Consider the following 18,113-nt stretch of genomic DNA (forward strand, 5'->3'; position numbering starts at 1 on the left):
AGCATGTCGGGGACGCGAACCTCCAACGACCGGCCCCCCGGCGCGGGCGGCGTCAAGCGGGGGCGGCTGCAGCAGGAGGCGGCGGCGACAGGCTCCCGCGTGACCGTGGTGCTGGGCGCGCAGTGGGGGGACGAGGGCAAAGGCAAGGTGGTGGACCTGCTGGCCACGGACGCCGACATCATCAGCCGCTGTCAGGTGCGGGCCGAGGCGTCGCGTCCCTCCCCCACCCGCCCAGCGAGCCCCCTCCCCCACCCAGGCGGCTCCTGTCCTGTGCGCCCGACGGTCACTTTGCTAGGTCGCCTTTCCTCCCGGGAGCACTTTCCCCTGGGGCCATCTCACCACTCTCGCAGGCACACACGCAGCTCCTGAGCGCCGCGGGCGCGTGCACGCGCGCAGACACACACACACACACACACACATACACATACACGCACGCATACATACACATACATGCACGCACACACATACACACACACACTGCCCTCCTGATACCTCCCCCCGCCCAGGGCGGCCGGCCAGGCGCATAGCTATAAATACTAGTCGCTGAGTTGGGGACACCCGATCCTCAGCGGGTGGGGGTGCCACAGGAGGGACACTGGGCCCTCCGTGGGGGTGGGGAACCCAGCTCCGGCCTGACTTGAGGGCCTGCGAAACCCCCCTTCCTCATTCTGCAGTGGCTACCTGGGGCCCGTCTGGGACTGGGTGTGGCACAGGGCTGGCCAACGCCTGGGGCAGTGCTTGGCGGAGGGTGTGAGCCTGCTTGCTGGGGGCTGACCCTGGTGAGTCTGCCGTGAGGAGGTGGAGGAGGGCCAGGGCTGGAGTGCAGGGGCGGGCCCTGAGGAAGGTGCTCAGATGTGGGGAGGAGGAGGAGTCACCGACTTCTGGCCAGGGTGACTCAGTGGCTGGTGGTGCCACTGAGGAGGCCAGACACCAGCTTTGTCCCCAAGGGCCCAGGGCAAGGCCTCTGCCAGCTGCGACGCTCTCAGCACTCCCATCTGTTCTAATGGACGCAGGACATGGGATGCTCTCTCAGGGGTTTCTATGGGTCCCTGCCCCATGCCCCATGCCCACGCCGTGCTGCCCGTGGACCCAGTGACTGCTCAAGCCACAAAAGGCTCAGCTTTGGGAAGCTGGGGTTGGGCCATGCCTGGGGCTACTGCCAAAACCAGGGACGGCCCCCAAGACAGATCCGTGTCTCCGAGCTGTGGCCTCATTCCTGAGCTCCCAAGGAGAGGGCTAGGGCAGGCAGATCTCCCTCGGAGAAGGGAACCAGCCCTGCGTGTCTGGTTCAAGGCTACAGGCCTCAGCAGACAGACCTCAGTGGCTGTCTGAGCCATTCCTACCCAATTTTGAACGGTGGCTTCCTGGAAAGTTCTTCTTGGGATCCCCCACCCTCTCTCTCTGCTCTAAGCAGCTGACAAGCTCATCCCTCTCCCCAGACACCCCAGGTCACCAAAGCAGCCCTCAGACCCCTGTTCCCTCTATGCTGCCTCTGCCCTGCTGTGTGTGGCAGGCCCTTGTCCCCTCTGCTGCCAGGGGAGGTATGCAGGGGTCCAAATTCCTCCCCTCCAGGATCCCCAGCCCCCACTCAGGTCTGTGGTCCAGTGATGTTCAGGGCTCCTCCCTCAACCTGCCAGCCCGGTCAGAGTCACCTGCTTCTGCAGGACAGGCAGGAATTTGCGATGACTTGATGGTGTTCCCCTCAGTGCTGCCAGGCTCTGCTTCCAGCTGGGAGATGGTTCTGGAACAGGGCCCTCCCAGCTGCCACCGGTCAGCAGGCCAGGCCGGCTCACTCTCAGACTCAGATAGGGCAGCGCAGACAGGCAGCCTGTCACTCGCTCTAGGGCCCACTGGGCACCCACCCCAGTCCCATGGCCCTGCAGGAAGGAACCCCTGACTCTTCAAGTTAGTGGGAATCCAGTCGTGGTCTGAGATGGTGTGTTCTTCCCTCCAGCCTGACAAGCCGGTGAGGCAGGATCGCTCCACAGAACTCTTTCACAGCTGGGGAAACCGAGGCTCAGAGAAGTTGAGGAAGGAGAACAGTGACCACATTTGGAGCCTTGTGGGCACTCGTGCCCCGGATCTCTTCTGTTTGTGTTTTTGTTTTTGAGGCAGGGTCTCACTCTGTGGCCCAGAGTGGATTGCAGTGGCACAGTCACAGCTCATGGCAGCCTCTACCTCCTGGACTCAGGTGGTCCTTTCTCCTCAGCCTCCCTAGTAGCTGAGACTACAGGCACATGCCACCATACCTGGATACTTTTTTTTATTTTTTTCAGAAACAAGGTCTCTATGTCATCCAAGCTGATTCTGAATTCCTGGGCTCAAGTGATCCTCCCTCCTTGGCCTCTCAAAGTGCTGGGATTACAGGCATGAGCCACTGTGCCCAGCCTGACTTGGCTCTCTTGTCCCCACCCACCGGTGAGGGCACTGAGTTGGGCCTTAAGCGGGGCAGCACCTTGGGACCTGACGCAGCCTCTTGAAGGCAAGGACAGGTGCCTCCTCTCTGGGCCCACCCCAGGTCTTTGCAAGTGCCCAGTGACCCCAGGCTTTCGGTGCTGAGCAGCAGGGGGTACCCACCTGCCACCCACCTCACCCTCCTGTTCTTGAGCACCCCACATCTGACCACCCCATGTTGTCAGAGGCTGCAGGGTAAGGGTCCGGCCCGACATCTCTGCGAGGGCTGCTCTTGCTTGGAGTGCCTGTGCACAAAACCTATGAAGGTCCCAGAAACCAGGGACTCCAGGCACACAGAGGCCAGGCCTCACCTGGGCCCCAGGAGCTGGATGGGCGACAGGAAGGAGGGCCTGAGGGACCCAGATAGGAAAAGTGCATGCAGTAGCCAGAGTGAGCTGAGGCCACTGTTCCCGGGTGGGTGGCAGTGACCAGTCACTCTGCTGCCCAGTCTGCTGGTCCTCTTGGCCCCAAAGGGTCACCTAGCCTGTTGCCTGGGCCTAGAGCTGTCCTGATGGTGGCTGCACCCCCACGGCTGGCCTGGTCTCTGGATGTGTCGATTCTGGCTCTGTAGACCCCTTCACCAGCAGGGCCGTTGCCAAGCCCAGCTCCCAAGCTGTCTGTGTCACTCAGCGCAAGCCACTGCCCTGCCCAGAGGTGGTCAGGGCTGCCTACACCCTGCACACCACCCTCGTGCCGTTCCCACCATGGTCACTTGGGGCCTGTGTTCAGAACACACCCCCAGGAGCCCCAAGAGCTTCCTTTCTTTTTTTTTTTTTGAGTTGGAGTCTCACTCTGTCGCCAGACTGGAGTACAGTGGCCGCTCCCGGTCACCGCAGCCTCGGCCTGCTGGGCTCCGGCGATCCTTCCGCCTCAGCCTTCCAAGTAGCTGGAACTACAGGTGTGCACTACCACGCCCGGCTAATTTTTCGATTTATTGTAGAGATGAGGTCTTGCCAAGTTGCCCAGGCAGGTCTTGAACCTGTGGGCTCAGGCAATCCACTCACCTCAGCCTCCCAAAGGTGCGGGATTACAGGCTGAGCCACCAAGCCCACGGTCTCTACCTTGGGCCCTGACAACCATGCTCTGCCTCTGGGACCTGTTTGTTGGTGGCCTCCCTCTTCCTGGTGGAGCCTGTGTCACAAGTCCCTTGCCTCCCACCCACAACCCTGTCCCTTCACTCCTCGAGGTCTTTCCTGTCTCCACCAGGGGGCATCTCAGGGCATGTTGCCAGAGCACTGCCTGCCTTCTTGCCCCCCTCCTCCCCCTGGCACCGGCCCTCCCCCTCCTCCCTCCTGCCCCCGGGGGAAGAGTCTCCTGGAGCCAGACCTACCTTCCTCCACCCCATCGTCTGTCTCTTCACAGCATCCTGTGTCCTTCTTGGGCACAGACATCGCATGCCACTTTTGAGAGTCTAGGTCTCCCACTTGGACCTCCTCACTCATGTCCACAAAGTTCCTGCCCATGAGTGCTTGGGACAGCTGAGGGAGGCTCACCTGTTGGGTGTCACGGTCCCTCTACTGCGTCCTGTTCCCTAGAGGCAGCGTTCAGCTTTCACTCCCAACTCCCTCAGTCCCCAAAGCCACCTTCCTCCAGGTGTTCTTTGCCAGGCCACAAGGTCAGAGCTGACATCCCCTTCCTTCCATGTCGGCCAGGCAGCAGGGCTGGGCTGGATGCGATGTGCTTGGGGCTGGTGCCTTCTACGGGTTTCCACAATGCATTTACTTGCTGCTGCCTGACTGCCTAGGGTGATGTCCAGCCAGTGCCACTCTCCAGGAGGGCCCCTCTGGTAGCAGGAAGCTGTGGCCACGTCTGTGGGGTGTAAGATCACAAGAAACCCCTCGGTGACTCCTGTGGGGAGGGTGGTGCCATGGAGGATGGTGCCCCGTGCATGGAGGCCCCATCCAGAAGCCTGTGGGTGCTTCAGAACCTCTCAGGGGTCATTGGGAAACACCTGCCACGGGCTGGGGTTGCCCAGGGACCCTCTAGGGCATGCTCATGGGAATGCCTGGTGGTGCTTCTGGAAGCCCCCCACCTGCCTCTGCACCCCACCCCGCAACATGAGGTGTGGAGGAAGGCGGGGGAAGAGCAGCTTGGTCCAGGGAAGGGGGTTCCTGCTGTGACACAGCCTGTGGCACTGTCACTGGGCTGACACCCACGCCCCCTCACCCCGGTGCCTCCCCAGGCCGTGTTTGGGTTGAAGGAATGAATGAGTGAGCAGTGAGTGTGCTTGAGAGCTGGGAGGGGGTGGGATGCTGCACTAGTGGGTGGACATCTGGCTGCCCACCCTTATGGGGGCCATCGCAGGTGCCTTCCTGATGGACACCCAGGCCCTTTGCCATATGCTGGACATGGTCCTGGTACAAACCGCCATCAGCGGCCCACCAGAAGGCCCCAGCCTCCCCTGGTACCCATCACTCTGGTCCTCAGCCCAATCGCAGGCCCCTTAGCCAAGGATGGACATAGATAAGGAACTGGTCACTCCCAGTCCAAGAGGGGAGGTGCCTGCAGCTCCCCTCTCCATATTTCACCTCCCTGAGTGGGGGTGGCACTGTCAGAGACATCATCGACTAACATGGGGGAAGGTCCAGGCTCAGGGGCCTAGGAGGGAGCTCGCCTATCCCAGGTGCTGCAGGGGGACAGGTGGCGGGGGCGGCATTGCAGGGAGAAGAGGCTAGTATCTCCCCCAGAGCCCAGGGCTGAGAGTCAGAGGCGGAAGAGGGGGGCCGGGTGCTCACAGCTTCCCTGCCAGCCCCCCTCAGGGAAGCGCGGGCCCATGGGCTGGGGGGATGGAGACCGTGGTGGCTGAGTGGGCTAGGAAGAGAGGGTCCCAGATTCATGTCTGCAGGCTGCAGGACGTGCTCCATCCAGGGAGCACTTGGAGCCCATGGTGTAGGGTGTGGAGGAGGACAAGGAGAGAGCCTGCAGCCAAGACCCTGCAGATGGTGACCAGTCTGGGGAAGCCGGTGGGTGGGGAGTGCCGGGAACCTAGAGGCTCCCCTGCCCCTCACCTACTTCAGGGCACTCGTAGCTCCACCCCCCAGAACCTCTGAGGAGCCCCACATCAGCTCAGCCACCCCCTCTTTCCCAGCACCCTCAAAGGCCTGACGGGGCGAGGCTGGGGCAGAGGAGGGCCTGGATGAACCATGGGTCAAGGCAGGAGGCTACAGCTGCCCGCCCAGGGAAGGCCTAGGAGGAGCCACCCACGCTGGGAGGCCTGAGCAGGAGCCCTGGAGATGTGCTGAAGCTGGTTGGGGCTCTGCACAAGCCTCTTGGAGGGGAGCGATGGGGCCTCGGGGCGAGGTCAGCATGGGGGAGGTGCTGGAGCCTCTTGTGCTGAGGAAGCTGGTGAAAGCCACAGGGGCAGGCAAGCTCTTGGCTACCAGACGGGCGGGGAAGGAGGAAGAAGCTGGTGTCTGCATTAAGGGCCACAGGCCCCTCTCTGGACACTGCCTGCCTGCAGGGCCCCATCCCTGGCCCCAGGAAGGGTAGGCCAGCTGGACCCTGGAGGGGCAAAGCAGGGGTGAGGGGAGCCCGTGTTGGCCGTGGTCCCTGTTCATTTGTCTGGGGTAGAGGGAGCCCTCATTTCTTAAACTCCCTGCCGCCAGGGAGGCAGCTGGCAGGGTGTACTCTGGGGACTTGGAGTGACCAGCCAGGCTGCAGGGAGTGGGAAGGGGACTTTGTTGTCCACCAGGGGTCAGAGCTGTTGCCTGAGCTGAGGCTCTGCCACAGAGAGGAAGACCTTGGGGGGAACTGGAGGCCAGCAGATAGAGCCCCAGGGAGCCTGACGGGATCCTCAGGCACCCCAACTCTGGGCCCCAGCCTGCCTGAGCCTCTCGGGTGCGGGTCACTTGAGGCCAGTGCGCTGTGCTGTCCTTCCTCCTCTCTTCATTCTCACTCGTACTCTGTGTCACTGTGCTGGGAGCAGAGCCTTGCCTTGACCCACAAATGGTGGAAGGGGGCTTGGATGCCCCTGTGCCGCCACAGCTCCAGGGACATCATTTGTGCCATTGCTGTGTGGTGGCACTCCTGGAGTTGTGCAGTGCACAACATGGGTGACCATGCAAGGCACTCCTCTCCCAAGGACAGTGGGCCTGAGGTTTCTGTGAGCCTGTGGGAGAAGTGCTCACAGCTTCCCTGCCAGCCCCCTGAGGGAAACAGAACTCTCTGCAGCCCTCTGGAGGACCCTGACTGGTGGCCAAAGGGTGGATGGGTCCCCGGCCTTCCATGGTGCCTCTGGTGCCTTGGCTCTGCCAGGTCGTTGAGCCTCCTGCTTCCACAGCAGACAGGGCAGGACAGCTAGGCAGGGAGAGGCTTGGCCTGGGAGGGCTGCAAGAGCATGTCTGCTGGGTGGAGCAGGACCACGGGAGGGCAGCAGCCAGGCGGGTGGCCTCGAGTGCCATGCCAAGGTGTCTGGCATCCATCTGGAGCCAGAGGCACCCTGGTACCTGACTCTCCCGGGAGGGTGGGCTGAGTGAGACACCCACAGGGGCCCTGATATTCTGGTCCCTCTTTGGCAGGCGTCTGCCTCAGCAGGGCATTCTCTGGCCTGGAGGGGAGGGCCTTGCCCGTGCCCAGCCCCACCTTTCTCTCCAGCCCATGCCCTGCTGCCTCGGGTGTCCTCTTGGTAGAGGCTCAAGAGGCCTGGCACCCCAAGACCTCACTGTGGTGGGGGAGAACAGACTTGGGACAGTCACCCTGGCCACTGCAGAGCTCCGGGAGCCCCTTCAGCTCAGCAGTCCTCAGGCTCAGTGTCCTGAATGGCTCGTGCCCCTGGGAGTGGTCTGGCACTGGCTCTGGAGTCATCTGATGCCTACGACAGTCGCGCCTGTTTCTAGGAGCCTGTGTTTACCCCCAACAGGGGCGAGGTGTGCCCAGTAGGCATCATCGTGCCAGCTGACGTGGGTCCTGGGCACCCAGACGGGAGGGTGTGGGGAGTCGGCCTCCCTCCTGGTCGTCTGGCCTGTTTGGCCTCTGCCGCGGTGTTTGCCATGGCCATCTGGTCATCCCTGAGGCCGGCCTGCCCCAGGGGAGCCCGTGGACGAGCGAAATCCTCCCAGTCCGAGCTCTGCTGCAAACTCCCTTTCTCTCAGTTTCCCCATCTGTGCATGGGAACCTTCCCCCGCCTGCCCCCAAGGCAGCACATGTGGCTGTGAGCACAAACATGCTTCGTGAAACGAGTGTAAGAGGGATCCCCGCGTCAGCCCATGGGGTCTCCAGGAGGGTGCAGCCACCCCCAAACCCAGGGCCCAGAAAGGCTCTCAGGCCGTCCCTGTCCCAATGAGCCAAACCTACATGCCCAGGCCAGGACTCAGGCTCTGCTGAGCCTCATGGGCTGAGCCCTGCTCCCCTGGGCAGACTGCAGACGCCCCTCAGCTCCTCCTTCTCCCTCAGGAGTGCTCCCCACACGGTGCACACAGCCTCCCCGGCCCTCAGACATCTTCCCGCATGCCTGGTCTCCTTCAGATTCTTCCTGGCACCTCCTTCTCTGTCCCCAGAGCCGTGTGGCCACCCAGTTTACCTCCTGGCACCGGCCCCACCCTGAGTCACCCTTGTGCTGTGCTGTCTGCCTGCCCTTGCTTCAAGGACACGCACTCTCGACCTCCATGGCCCTGCTGCCTCCTTGGCCTCCCTTTCTGCTCCCACTGGCTTCCCCTCTGCCTCCACCCTGTTCTCACAGAGCCTGCATTAGGTCAGACCCCAGCCACCTCAGGATCTCAAGCCTCACTGGCCAGGGCTGCCCAGGGAGGAGGCACCTTGGAGGGCCCCGGCAGCTGTGTGACAGGCACAAAGGACAACAAGGATCACATCTGGACCACAGGTTGGGCCCAGTTGAGGGAAGGCCTCACCACGCTGCCCTGAAACTTCTGCAGTGTCTCATTTCAGAGGCCAAGGGGCACACCTTCCCATATGCCTGTTTAAGACACTTCAGTGTTTGGGGCCTTGAGGAACTGGTTCTAGTGGGACCACGGTGGCAGTCAGAGCCTGAGGGCCAGAGACAGCATGGAAAGATGTGTCAGGGCCCAGTCCACTGCTTAATATACCGACCGTGAAGTTAGGTCCCTGGAGGGAAGGCCCCTCTCTGGGGCCTGGGGTCACCAGCTGCCTGAGTGTTTTGGGGGTAAATCTTGTCCAGACACTAGACTGGGGGAGAGAGGCCGCCTCACCAAGGGTCCTGCCTGGGACGGGCATGGAAGGGCTGTGCAGGACCCCATGCTCTGGGCCTGTCGGGGGAGCCAGTCCCCTCTACAGGGGTGAGAACAGTGGGTGTGGCTGGAAGGAGGTGCCAGGTGGACCCCTGAGGGCTTTTGTGCCAGGAGTAGGGCAGAAGGGCAGGCCGGATCCTGGAGACACAAAGGGCAGGGCTGGGCATCAGTGTGTGACTCTCAGCCCTGCTCACCCTCAATGTGAACTTCGGAAAGGGAGGAGCAGGGAGAGGGTGGGCTACACCATCCAGCAGCCAGGACCTCGGGGGGCTCCCTCTGGGCTCCGCCATACCTGACACACACGCGGGTCCCTTATGGTGGCACTACGACCCTTAGGTGCTCAAGGCCTGCCTGCTGTTGCGGGGCTGGCTTCAGGGGCAGGGGCCATTGCTGTGGGTGAGGTGCCACTGTATTCTAAGCCACAGGGAGTGTGGGCCCTCCTGCCTGCGCGTGGGGAGTCTTGTGGCTATGCCTGGGGCCAGGGTGTCCTGTGTCCCTGTCAGGTCACCAGCCTTACAAGCACAGAGGACACCCCTGGGCCTTGCTGAGCAGACCCAGTGGTGGGTGATGGCCCACCCAAGTGAAAGGCAGAGCTTTGGTAACTGCCGTGCCCCGGGGACCTCAGTTTCTCCCCCAAATTAAGAGGCCCTTGGGACCCTGAGTCTTGGTGGTGGAGCAGTTTGCTTGCGTCATGTGGCTGGCTTGTGGCAGAAGGGGCCTGGAGCCTGAGTCTGGTGCCCAGCCCCACCCTGGGCAGCCCCTTCCCACCGTCGGCCCAAAGAGACGGGAGCCATGTCTGGGGCTCCCAGAATGGGACTGGCTCTGAATTGCTTTTTCATTTCCATCCTTAGACAGGAGGTACCAGCCCAAAGGGAGGGGTCTCTGTTGAGGGGGAGAAGACGGTGGGTCATGAGGGCCCCGGCTTGTGCTTTCCAGAAGGGGCCGGCTCCTCATTCCTGCATCAGAGGCGTGAGCCCCGGTTGGGAGGAGGGAGCTGAATGGAGCCCACAGCCGCAGGGACCTGAGCTGAGCCGCCCCAGGGTGCTCGTGCCAGCTGGGCCAGACCCTCTCCCACCCAGGCCTCTGACCGGGCCCCATTCAAGGGTGAGGACCCTCACCCAGCCCAGCCCCCACAGACACAGCAGAGCCAGCTCAGCCAGACTCTCCATCCCCCAGCGGTGCCCTGCAGAATGGAGGCAGCTCCCCAGTGTCTGTGGGCGGAGCTGGCCCCAGGTTGCGTGGGGTGTCTGGCAGGCCCTTGTGGCCAGTTCACATCCGGGTCCTCAACCCTTGGGGCCCTCAGCTCAACTGGGCTTCTGTTTCCAGGGGGGCAACAACGCAGGTCACACGGTGGTGGTGGACGGGAAGGAGTATGACTTCCACCTGCTGCCCAGCGGCATCATCAACACCAAGGCTGTGTCCTTCATCGGTGAGTGTCAGGGGCCAAGGGGGCGTCACCGGCCCAGAATCCCCACGACAGGCAGGCGGAGGAGGAGGGGGCTCCATGAGGCAGGAGGAGCCTGGGCTGGACCTCAGCCCCCACCTTGTCGGGGGCCCTGGTGGAGTGCCCCGTGCAGCTCGGCCTGGGGCAGGCTGAGGTCGGGCCGGTGTGGGGGTGGGGGCCTGCAGGGGTAGAGGGCAGGGAGGTGCTGAGCACTCTGGTCCCTTGTGCACGCTCGGGACCACGGCCTGTATGTGCGCATGCCCATAAGGAGTGTGCAAGTGCACTCATGTGCTTGTGCGTGCTGCAGGCCTGACTTCCCGCAGGTGGAGCCATGTGGACGAGGTTGAGCTTTCCCTGGCCCTGCCTGGCCTGGGCTTCTGCAGCCGCCTGGCAGGCCTGGTCCCCCCAGCCTCCTCGTCCCCTCCCTCTACACCCCATCCCTCGTGGACCTCACTGCAACCACCAGTGCCACTTCAGTCCCCCAAGAGGCCAGCTGTCTCCAGACCTCCCCTTGCACCATTGGTCAGAAGTCCCTGCTGCGCATCCCAGCCTCAGCTCTTAGCTGAGACCTCTTGCTCAGAGAGGCTTCTCCAAGTGCCTCAGGCCAGGCCCATGCTTGGTCTCTGCCTTCTGACCTGTCCACAACTGCAGCAACCCCCGCTGCCCCTTGTGACTCCTCCGACTCCTCCCAGCCAGTCGGGAAGCTCGAGTGCTTCGGGTGTGCCCAGCGGATGGCATAGGCCCTGCCTGCTGAATATGAGCTGAGAGCGGACGATGCCATGAAGGCAAGACTGCAGGGGCTGCTGGTCGCCAGGGGCTAAATTGAGACTCACCCAAGAGCCTGTCTGTTTGGTGTAGTCCCCACCCCAGTCCCCCCAGGGGGGCAAGGATAGAATGGTGACAATCTCTATTTCACAGTAGGCAGGCCCTAGCCGGTGAGGTGGCCTGCCTGTGTCCCAGAAGCCCCTGGTCCTAGGCAGACTGGGCCACGGCGCTGACCAGCCGCTCCAGGCAGTGCTGAAGACTTGTCCAGCGGCTGCCGGGTTCTGTGGGGTCTGGGCCCCCCTGGCGGGAAATGAGGCCAAGAAGGCACCACTTGGCCTGGAGGATGCTGAGCTTAGTCTACGAGGACAGGTCAGAGCCAGACCAGAACCCGGGCTGGGTAGTCGCCAGGGAACATCCTCTGGGGCTGGCTGGGCAGTCGGCGTGGCAGACGGCGCCCCTGCGAGGGCTCGTGGAGCCAGGGCAGACGTGCCAGGGCTTACACAGACACTTGCAGCTTACAACACTCCCAGGCTTCTGCCATATGGTTATTTCAGGACACGGTGGCATTTAGGTGACCTTTTGTGCTCTCTGTGACTTGCATAGTCTCTGGGTCACTCCCATTTGGACTGAAGTTGTCTTCTGTCAAGTCTGTGCTGTCCCTGACAGAGACCAGAGATGAGGAAGAACAGGTGGCCTAGGAAGAGCCCCTTTTGATCTTAGGTGAACAGTCTTGGGGTTCAGGCTTACTGTGGCCCGGCACCCACACTCATGTGCTGTGTGACCGGGGCAAGTCACCTTTCCCCTCTGGCCTCGGTCTCTGACCACGTGCACAGCTCCCTAGGAGGGACTGCTCAAGGCTGGGGAGTGGCCATGTTAGCATTTCTCCAGGGCTCCTGCTTCACCACTGCAAGCCACGTAAATAAAATATAGTGGCTTCATCGAGGTACATTTTATGCACCAAAAAACCCACCCACTATAAAGGTGCAATGTCCACTATTCAATCATAGGACATCTCGTTGCCCTGAGATGCTTCCTACCCCCCGCAACTGCAGATCTGCTGTCTGTCCTGCAAATATTTCATGCTGGCTTGAGTTTTGCTTTTGCCATTTTATTGTGGTAAAACATACACAACATAAGACTTAGGATTCTAACCATTTTTTAAAAATAGGCTTTATTTCTTAGGGCAGTGATAGGTTCACAGCAAAAGTAAGAGGGCAGTTCAGAAAGTTTCCATATATCCTCACCCCCACCATGTCAACATCCCCTCAGAGTGGTCCATTTGTCACAACCGATGTCACATCATGGTAACCCACGGTCCATGGTTCCATCAGGGGTCACTCTTGTGTTGTGTATTTTGTGGGCTTGGACAAATGTATGACAATGTGTGTCCACCATCATAGCATCCTGCAGAGCAGATGCACTGTGCCTAAAACTCCCCCGTGCTCCCTCTGCTCATCCCTCCCTCCCCAAACCCTGATCTTATACTGTCTCCATAGTTTTGCCTTTTCTAGAACCCGCTAGACCTAGAGTCCTACCGTGTAGCCTTTTCAGATGGGCTCCCTTCACTACTAACATGCATTCCTCCCCGTCTTTCGTGGCTTGGCAGCACCCTTCTTTTTCGTGCTGAGTAATATCCCACTGTCTGGATGTAGCACAGCTGACATCGTATCCGCTCACCTGCTGAAGGACAGCATGGTTGCTTCCAAGTTTTGGCAGTTACGAATAAAGTTGCCATAAGCATCCGTGTGCAAGTTTTTGTGTTTTCAGCTCCTTTAGGTAAACACCCCCATCACCACGCTGCATCCCCAGGACATCTCCATCTTCCCAAGCTGAGCCTCTGAAACCTGAAACAGCGGCTCCCACTCCTCCTCCCGCAGCCCTGGCACCCTCTGTTCTATTCCTGTCTCTGACTCTGACTCCTCCAAGGATGTCGCATGAGTGGAAGCCTCCAATATGTGTCCTTTTGTGACTGGCTCATTTCACTCAGCTTATTGTCCTCAAGGGTCACCCCTGCTGTCGCGTCAGGCGTCCCTCCTTTCTAAGACTGAGTCACATTCCGTCGTGTGGACGGAGCACGCCCTGCTCATCTGTTCGTCGTCCGACAGACACCTCGTGGCTATTCTGACAGTGCTGCTAGGACTGTGGTGTCTTGCTTCATGCTGTTCATAAGCTGCCCGGTGTCTGTGACACGATTCAGTCTCTGGTGTCCATGTGTTGCAGGCAATGGGGTGGTCATCCACCTGCCAGGCCTGTTTGAAGAGGCAGAGAAGAATGAGAAGAAAGGTGGGTCTGGGCCCTGTACCTTTGTCCTGTCCCTGATAGTACTCTGGGCTGTGCGGGCCTAGCTAGGGGCCTCTCCTGCGGGGGGGTGGGGGACTGGCCTGCACGGCCCACCAGCTCTGCCTTGCAGAAAGGAGCGTCCTTGCCCAGGAAGCAGCAAGCTGGGCAGCCCAGAAACTCCAGACTCTGTGGATGTTGCCTCAGCATCCCAGGGCCAGAGAACACATCTAGACTCAGATTAGGAAGGGGCCAGAGACCAGGAATTTCATGAAATGCCCCAGGGAGCCCTAAGGTCCAGCCAGAGTTGGGTACTGCAAGGTCAGCCATGCTTTTTTTTTTTTCTACGTTGGAGTCTTACTTAGTCACCCAAGTTGGAGTGCAGTGGCACACTCACGGCCACCGCAGCCTCGACCTGCTGGGCTCAGGTGATCCCTTTGCCTCAGCCTTCCAAGTAGCTGGAACTACAGGCTCATACCACCACACCCGGCCAATTTTTTTATTTATTGTAGAGACAAGGTCTTGACATGTTGCCCAGGCTGGTCTCAAACCCCTGGGCTCAGGCAATTCTTTTGCCTCGGCCTCCCAAAGTGTTGGGATTACAGGCTTGAGCCACCGCGCCCAGCCAATTTTTAAAAAATACCTTATTTTATTTTAAAGATGAGAGTCAATCCAGCTTTCAGAGAAGGATCCGGTTCCTGTGGACTCAGTGAAGCATTTGGCCAGAATGCAGAGGCAGGCAGGCACTGCCCCTATGGCAGGCCAGGGGTGCAGCAAGTCAGACCTGTAGGGAGCAATCTAAAGCCAGGGTAGCCGGGCTCGGTGGCTCAGCCTGTAATCCCACGCCTTGGGAGGCTGAGGTGAGTGGATTGCCTGAGTCTGCGGGTTCAAGACCCGCCTGGGCAACTTGACGAGACCTCATCTCTACAATAAATCAAAAATTAGCTGGGCGTGGTAGCATGCGCCTGTAATTCCAGCTACTCGGAAGGCTGAGGCGGAAAGATTGCCGGAGCCCAGCAGGTCGAGGCTGCGATGGCCGGGAACGGCCGCTGCACTCCAGCCTGGGTGACAGAGTGAGACTCCAACTCAAAAAAAAAATAAAATAAAATAAAGGCAGGGTGATGCCAGCTGAGAGGTCCTGGTAGGAAATGGAGCTTCAGTCTCGGGTCAGGGACAGGGCAGATGTGGAAAAAACCAGTAGGATCTGGTTCTGGGGACATGGGAGCCAGAAACGAACCAGACTGAGGCCCTGCAGGGGGCAGGTCACCTTCAAAGTGGCTGCAGGTGGGGAGGAAGGCCCCGCATTCACATGAGACCAAGCCTTTGGGCAGGGGAGGGGCGGGTGTCCGGGAACTGGGGGTCCAGGAGCCTCCGTGGGGAGAGAAAAGAGGGAAGGGCCCATTTGCCTGCCACAGAGGTGGCTCTGTGGGCCTCTTTACCGTGTGCCTCACCCTGACGGGAGCTGGTGGCCTGTCTAACCGGTGAGGTGCCACAAGCTGGTGAATGCTGACCCCTGTGTGCCGTGTCGCTGCAGGTCTGAAGGACTGGGAGAAAAGGCTCATCATCTCCGACAGAGCCCACCTTGGTAAGCGCCACATTGTGGGGAGGGTACAGGGCACGGTCCCTCCCACCCCACATAGCCAGCTGGCCACCCCAGCTCAGGAGCTCCCCAAGGCCCTCTCTGCTCCACATGGCTCCTCTGGCTGGCATAAGACTCCTTCCAAAGAGCTTCAAGGCAGGAGCTGGATCAGGCTCTCTAGTCCTTGCAGAGCAGACACCTGGATTCTGGACCCCAGCCTCCACTCCCAGCCAGGACCCTGGTGGTCACACCCAGGCAGTCCCCTTCCAAACCTCCACCACCCCCTTGGGAGCCTCCGGCCTGCAGCAGGTGAGGTCCCAGCATAACCTCTGTCTTCTGCCTATCTTCTGCTCCTTGGCGCTGTTGTCTGGCTCGATAGTGTTTGACTTTCACCAGGCTGTCGACGGGCTTCAGGAAGTGCAACGCCAGGCCCAGGAGGGGAAGAAGTAAGTCCTTCATGATCCCTTGTCTGCTGGTAGTTCTCCAGTCCTGCGAGCTGGTGAGCTGCAGGGCAAGTCTGGTCTTGAGTGTGACATGGAGGGAACACTGACCCATTCAAAGCCCCAGAGAATAGTACTGCTAAAATGCTACAGCACATCCCTGAAGCCCCTCTGGGGTTGCATGCTGTCCTCATTGGCTGCCACAGCCACATAGACCCCAGGAATGTAAGTGTCCTGTCATCATCTGCCATGCTCGCCACATCCACTGGGATCCCAGGCAGCCCTGACTACACACGGGCCCAGGGACAACACAAGCAGCACTGGACAGCGGGGCTGGGAGCAAGCAGGCTCTAGCCCTGCACAGAAGGCTTCCACCAGCCCCCACCCCGTCACCCACCCTGACAGCTGTTTGTATGTCCACTCAGAGGCCTACAAGAACTGTAGGTGTGATGGACACGGGAGTGAGGCAGACATGAGTCCTGCTCAGAGTCAACGGTCTCACACTTACACACACACACACACACACACTGGACACATGCACACGCAAGCACCCATGCTCTCACACATACCACAGGCATACATGCACACACCACACTAGTATACCCATGCATATTCACACTGCTGCACACACACATGTGCACCCATATGTACACATAGCCACACAAGTACACTCACACATGCCACACAAGTGCATGCATACCCCACAAGTACACACACTCACATGTTCACACACGTGCATGCACGCACATGCACTCACATGCACACGAGTGTACACACTCATGCAAGTGCACACACATGCACGTTCACAGCACTCACATAAGCACACACACATTCACACATGCACACCCCACACAGATGCACCCGCGCACATACTCACACCCAGCTCAGCCAGACACTGTGGCAGTGGTGAGCACTGGCTCATGAACCTGTGGGGTCCCATGGCAGACAGTGGGGTCCAGGATGCCTCCACCATTGCTTCCAGTCCAGGGGTAGCAGCAGTCAGTGGGTCCCAAGAGCAGCATCCTCACTGCAGGCCTGGAGGGAAGCTGAGGCAGGGTGCAGACAGGGCTGCTTGAGATGAAGACAGCACTGCTGGGGGACAAGGGCAGGTCTGGGCTGAGGTCAGGGAGGTCTAACAACCTGCCAGTCCTAGCACGCCTGAAAACTGACCATTGGAGGACACCAGGCAGCAGCCAGCCTCCCAGACTCCTGGACACTGCTGTTGGGATAGATGTCAACCCCTGGATTCTTTTTTTTTTTTTTTCCAAGTTTTCAAACAAAGTTTATTAAAGAAAAGAGAGAGAAAAGACAGGGTGGCGTGCCAGAGCTGCCACGGGAAAAGAAACCGCCAACCTCTGGATTCTTGATAGGGCAGGACCTAGGGCCCAAGGGGGGCTGGCCTGGATCCCACAGACTGCTAAGCAATGGTCAGTGGGAACCTGAGGCTCACTAGGCCTCCGGGTCTTCAAGGGTACCCACTCCCCATCTTGCAGCATTGGCACCACCAAGAAAGGGATCGGACCAACCTACTCTTCCAAAGCTGCACGGACGGGCCTCCGCATCTGCGACCTCCTGTCAGATTTTGACGAGTTTTCCAGCAGGTGCCAGAACTGTCTGTAGCCCTAGGGGAGGTGGCTGGGAGGGACAGGCTGGTGAGAGGGCTCTGGGGTCCAGGCAGGGCTGAGGCTGCCATAAAGGGGAGCCTCCTGTAAGACGCACAAGGGGGTCACATGCCTGTCCCTCATGCAGATTCAGGAACCTGGCCCACCAGCACCAGTCAATGTTCCCCACCCTGGAAATAGACATTGAAGGTCAACTCAAAAAGCTCAAGGTAAAGCCAGGGGTGCTGCACGTGGTGGCCAGGAAGTGCAGTGGGCTGGACCCTCCGGGAGGTCTGCCGTCCCACTGATGGTTGCTGCCCACCTTGGGCACACCCATCACGGGCTGTAAGTGAGCCAGCAGCCTTCCTGGGGATCTGGGCCTCGTCTGTGGCAGCCACAGACTCATGCTGCTGCTTGGTCCCCTCAGGGCTTTGCCGAGCGCATCAGGCCCATGGTCCGAGATGGCGTCTATTTCATGTATGAGGCACTCCATGGTCCCCCCAAGAAAATCCTGGTGGAAGGTGCCAACGCAGCCCTCCTGGACATCGACTTTGGTACGTCCCAGAGGGTGCTCAGCCCAGCCAACTTTGTGTCTGCCGGGAAAGGCCAGTAGCTACCAAGAGCTGTGGGAGCTGATGGGGGTGGGCAAAACAGCCTTCCAGGGCCATGAGACCACCTATGCCCATGAAAATAGTGCTCATGTCCCCAGTGTCCCTAACTTCAGCAGGGGAGGGGAGAAGAGAGGGGACTGAGCTAGAGATGGGAGAACAAGGATGAGAAGGCCAGGACGGAGTCTGGGAGCCAGCCCTCCCCACGGTCTGTATGTACCTCCCTGTCCCCAGGGCACACCAGTTTACTGTCATCCCCAAGGTGGCCTGGCCACATCAGTCCACGCTGGGAGCAACCTTTTCCCTCCCCTCACATGTGAGTCACACAGTCCAACACACAGTACCCAGGAAGGGCCTGCCCTGGTGATCCCCATGGAGGGGACACAAAGCGGCTCCAACTGCCCACTGCCCTTTGCCGAGAGGGTCCTAGGGCCAGGGAGACCTGCAGGGGCAGGGGGCAGCCCCCAACTGCTTCTGTTTTTCAGGGACCTACCCCTTTGTGACTTCATCCAATTGCACTGTGGGTGGCGTGTGCACGGGCCTGGGCATACCCCCCCAAAGCATTGGCGATGTGTACGGCGTGGTGAAGGCCTACACCACCCGAGTGGGCGTCGGAGCCTTTCCCACTGAGCAGATGAACGTGAGTCCCCAGCTCCTGGGACCACGTGGGGGACATGGAGCCTGGGTGGGAGTGCCGGGGGTGGGGTGAGTGGTGCCAGAGTGGGGAGAGGAGGGAGGTAGG

The 18,113-nt window shown here is 60.2% G+C and overlaps 1 protein-coding gene across 1 annotated transcript in view; it reads left to right on the forward strand.

The window, feature by feature from the left end:
* Nucleotides 1–3: 3 nt before the first annotated feature.
* ADSSL1 (adenylosuccinate synthase like 1) overlaps nucleotides 4–18,113 on the forward strand; it is a 22,637-nt gene continuing 4,527 nt past the window's right edge. The window contains exons 1-9 of the mRNA XM_008055419.1: nucleotides 4–195; nucleotides 9,984–10,086; nucleotides 13,087–13,149; nucleotides 14,678–14,728; nucleotides 15,102–15,168; nucleotides 16,656–16,763; nucleotides 16,912–16,993; nucleotides 17,191–17,317; nucleotides 17,857–18,011. Of these exons, the coding sequence (XP_008053610.1) occupies nucleotides 4–195; nucleotides 9,984–10,086; nucleotides 13,087–13,149; nucleotides 14,678–14,728; nucleotides 15,102–15,168; nucleotides 16,656–16,763; nucleotides 16,912–16,993; nucleotides 17,191–17,317; nucleotides 17,857–18,011 (948 nt within the window). The remainder of the gene's footprint in view (nucleotides 196–9,983; nucleotides 10,087–13,086; nucleotides 13,150–14,677; nucleotides 14,729–15,101; nucleotides 15,169–16,655; nucleotides 16,764–16,911; nucleotides 16,994–17,190; nucleotides 17,318–17,856; nucleotides 18,012–18,113) is intronic.

Source organism: Carlito syrichta, unplaced genomic scaffold (genome assembly GCF_000164805.1).
Source record: "Carlito syrichta isolate Samal-C Ts95f unplaced genomic scaffold, Tarsius_syrichta-2.0.1 Scaffold301850, whole genome shotgun sequence".
Classification (NCBI taxonomy): domain Eukaryota; kingdom Metazoa; phylum Chordata; class Mammalia; order Primates; family Tarsiidae; genus Carlito; species Carlito syrichta.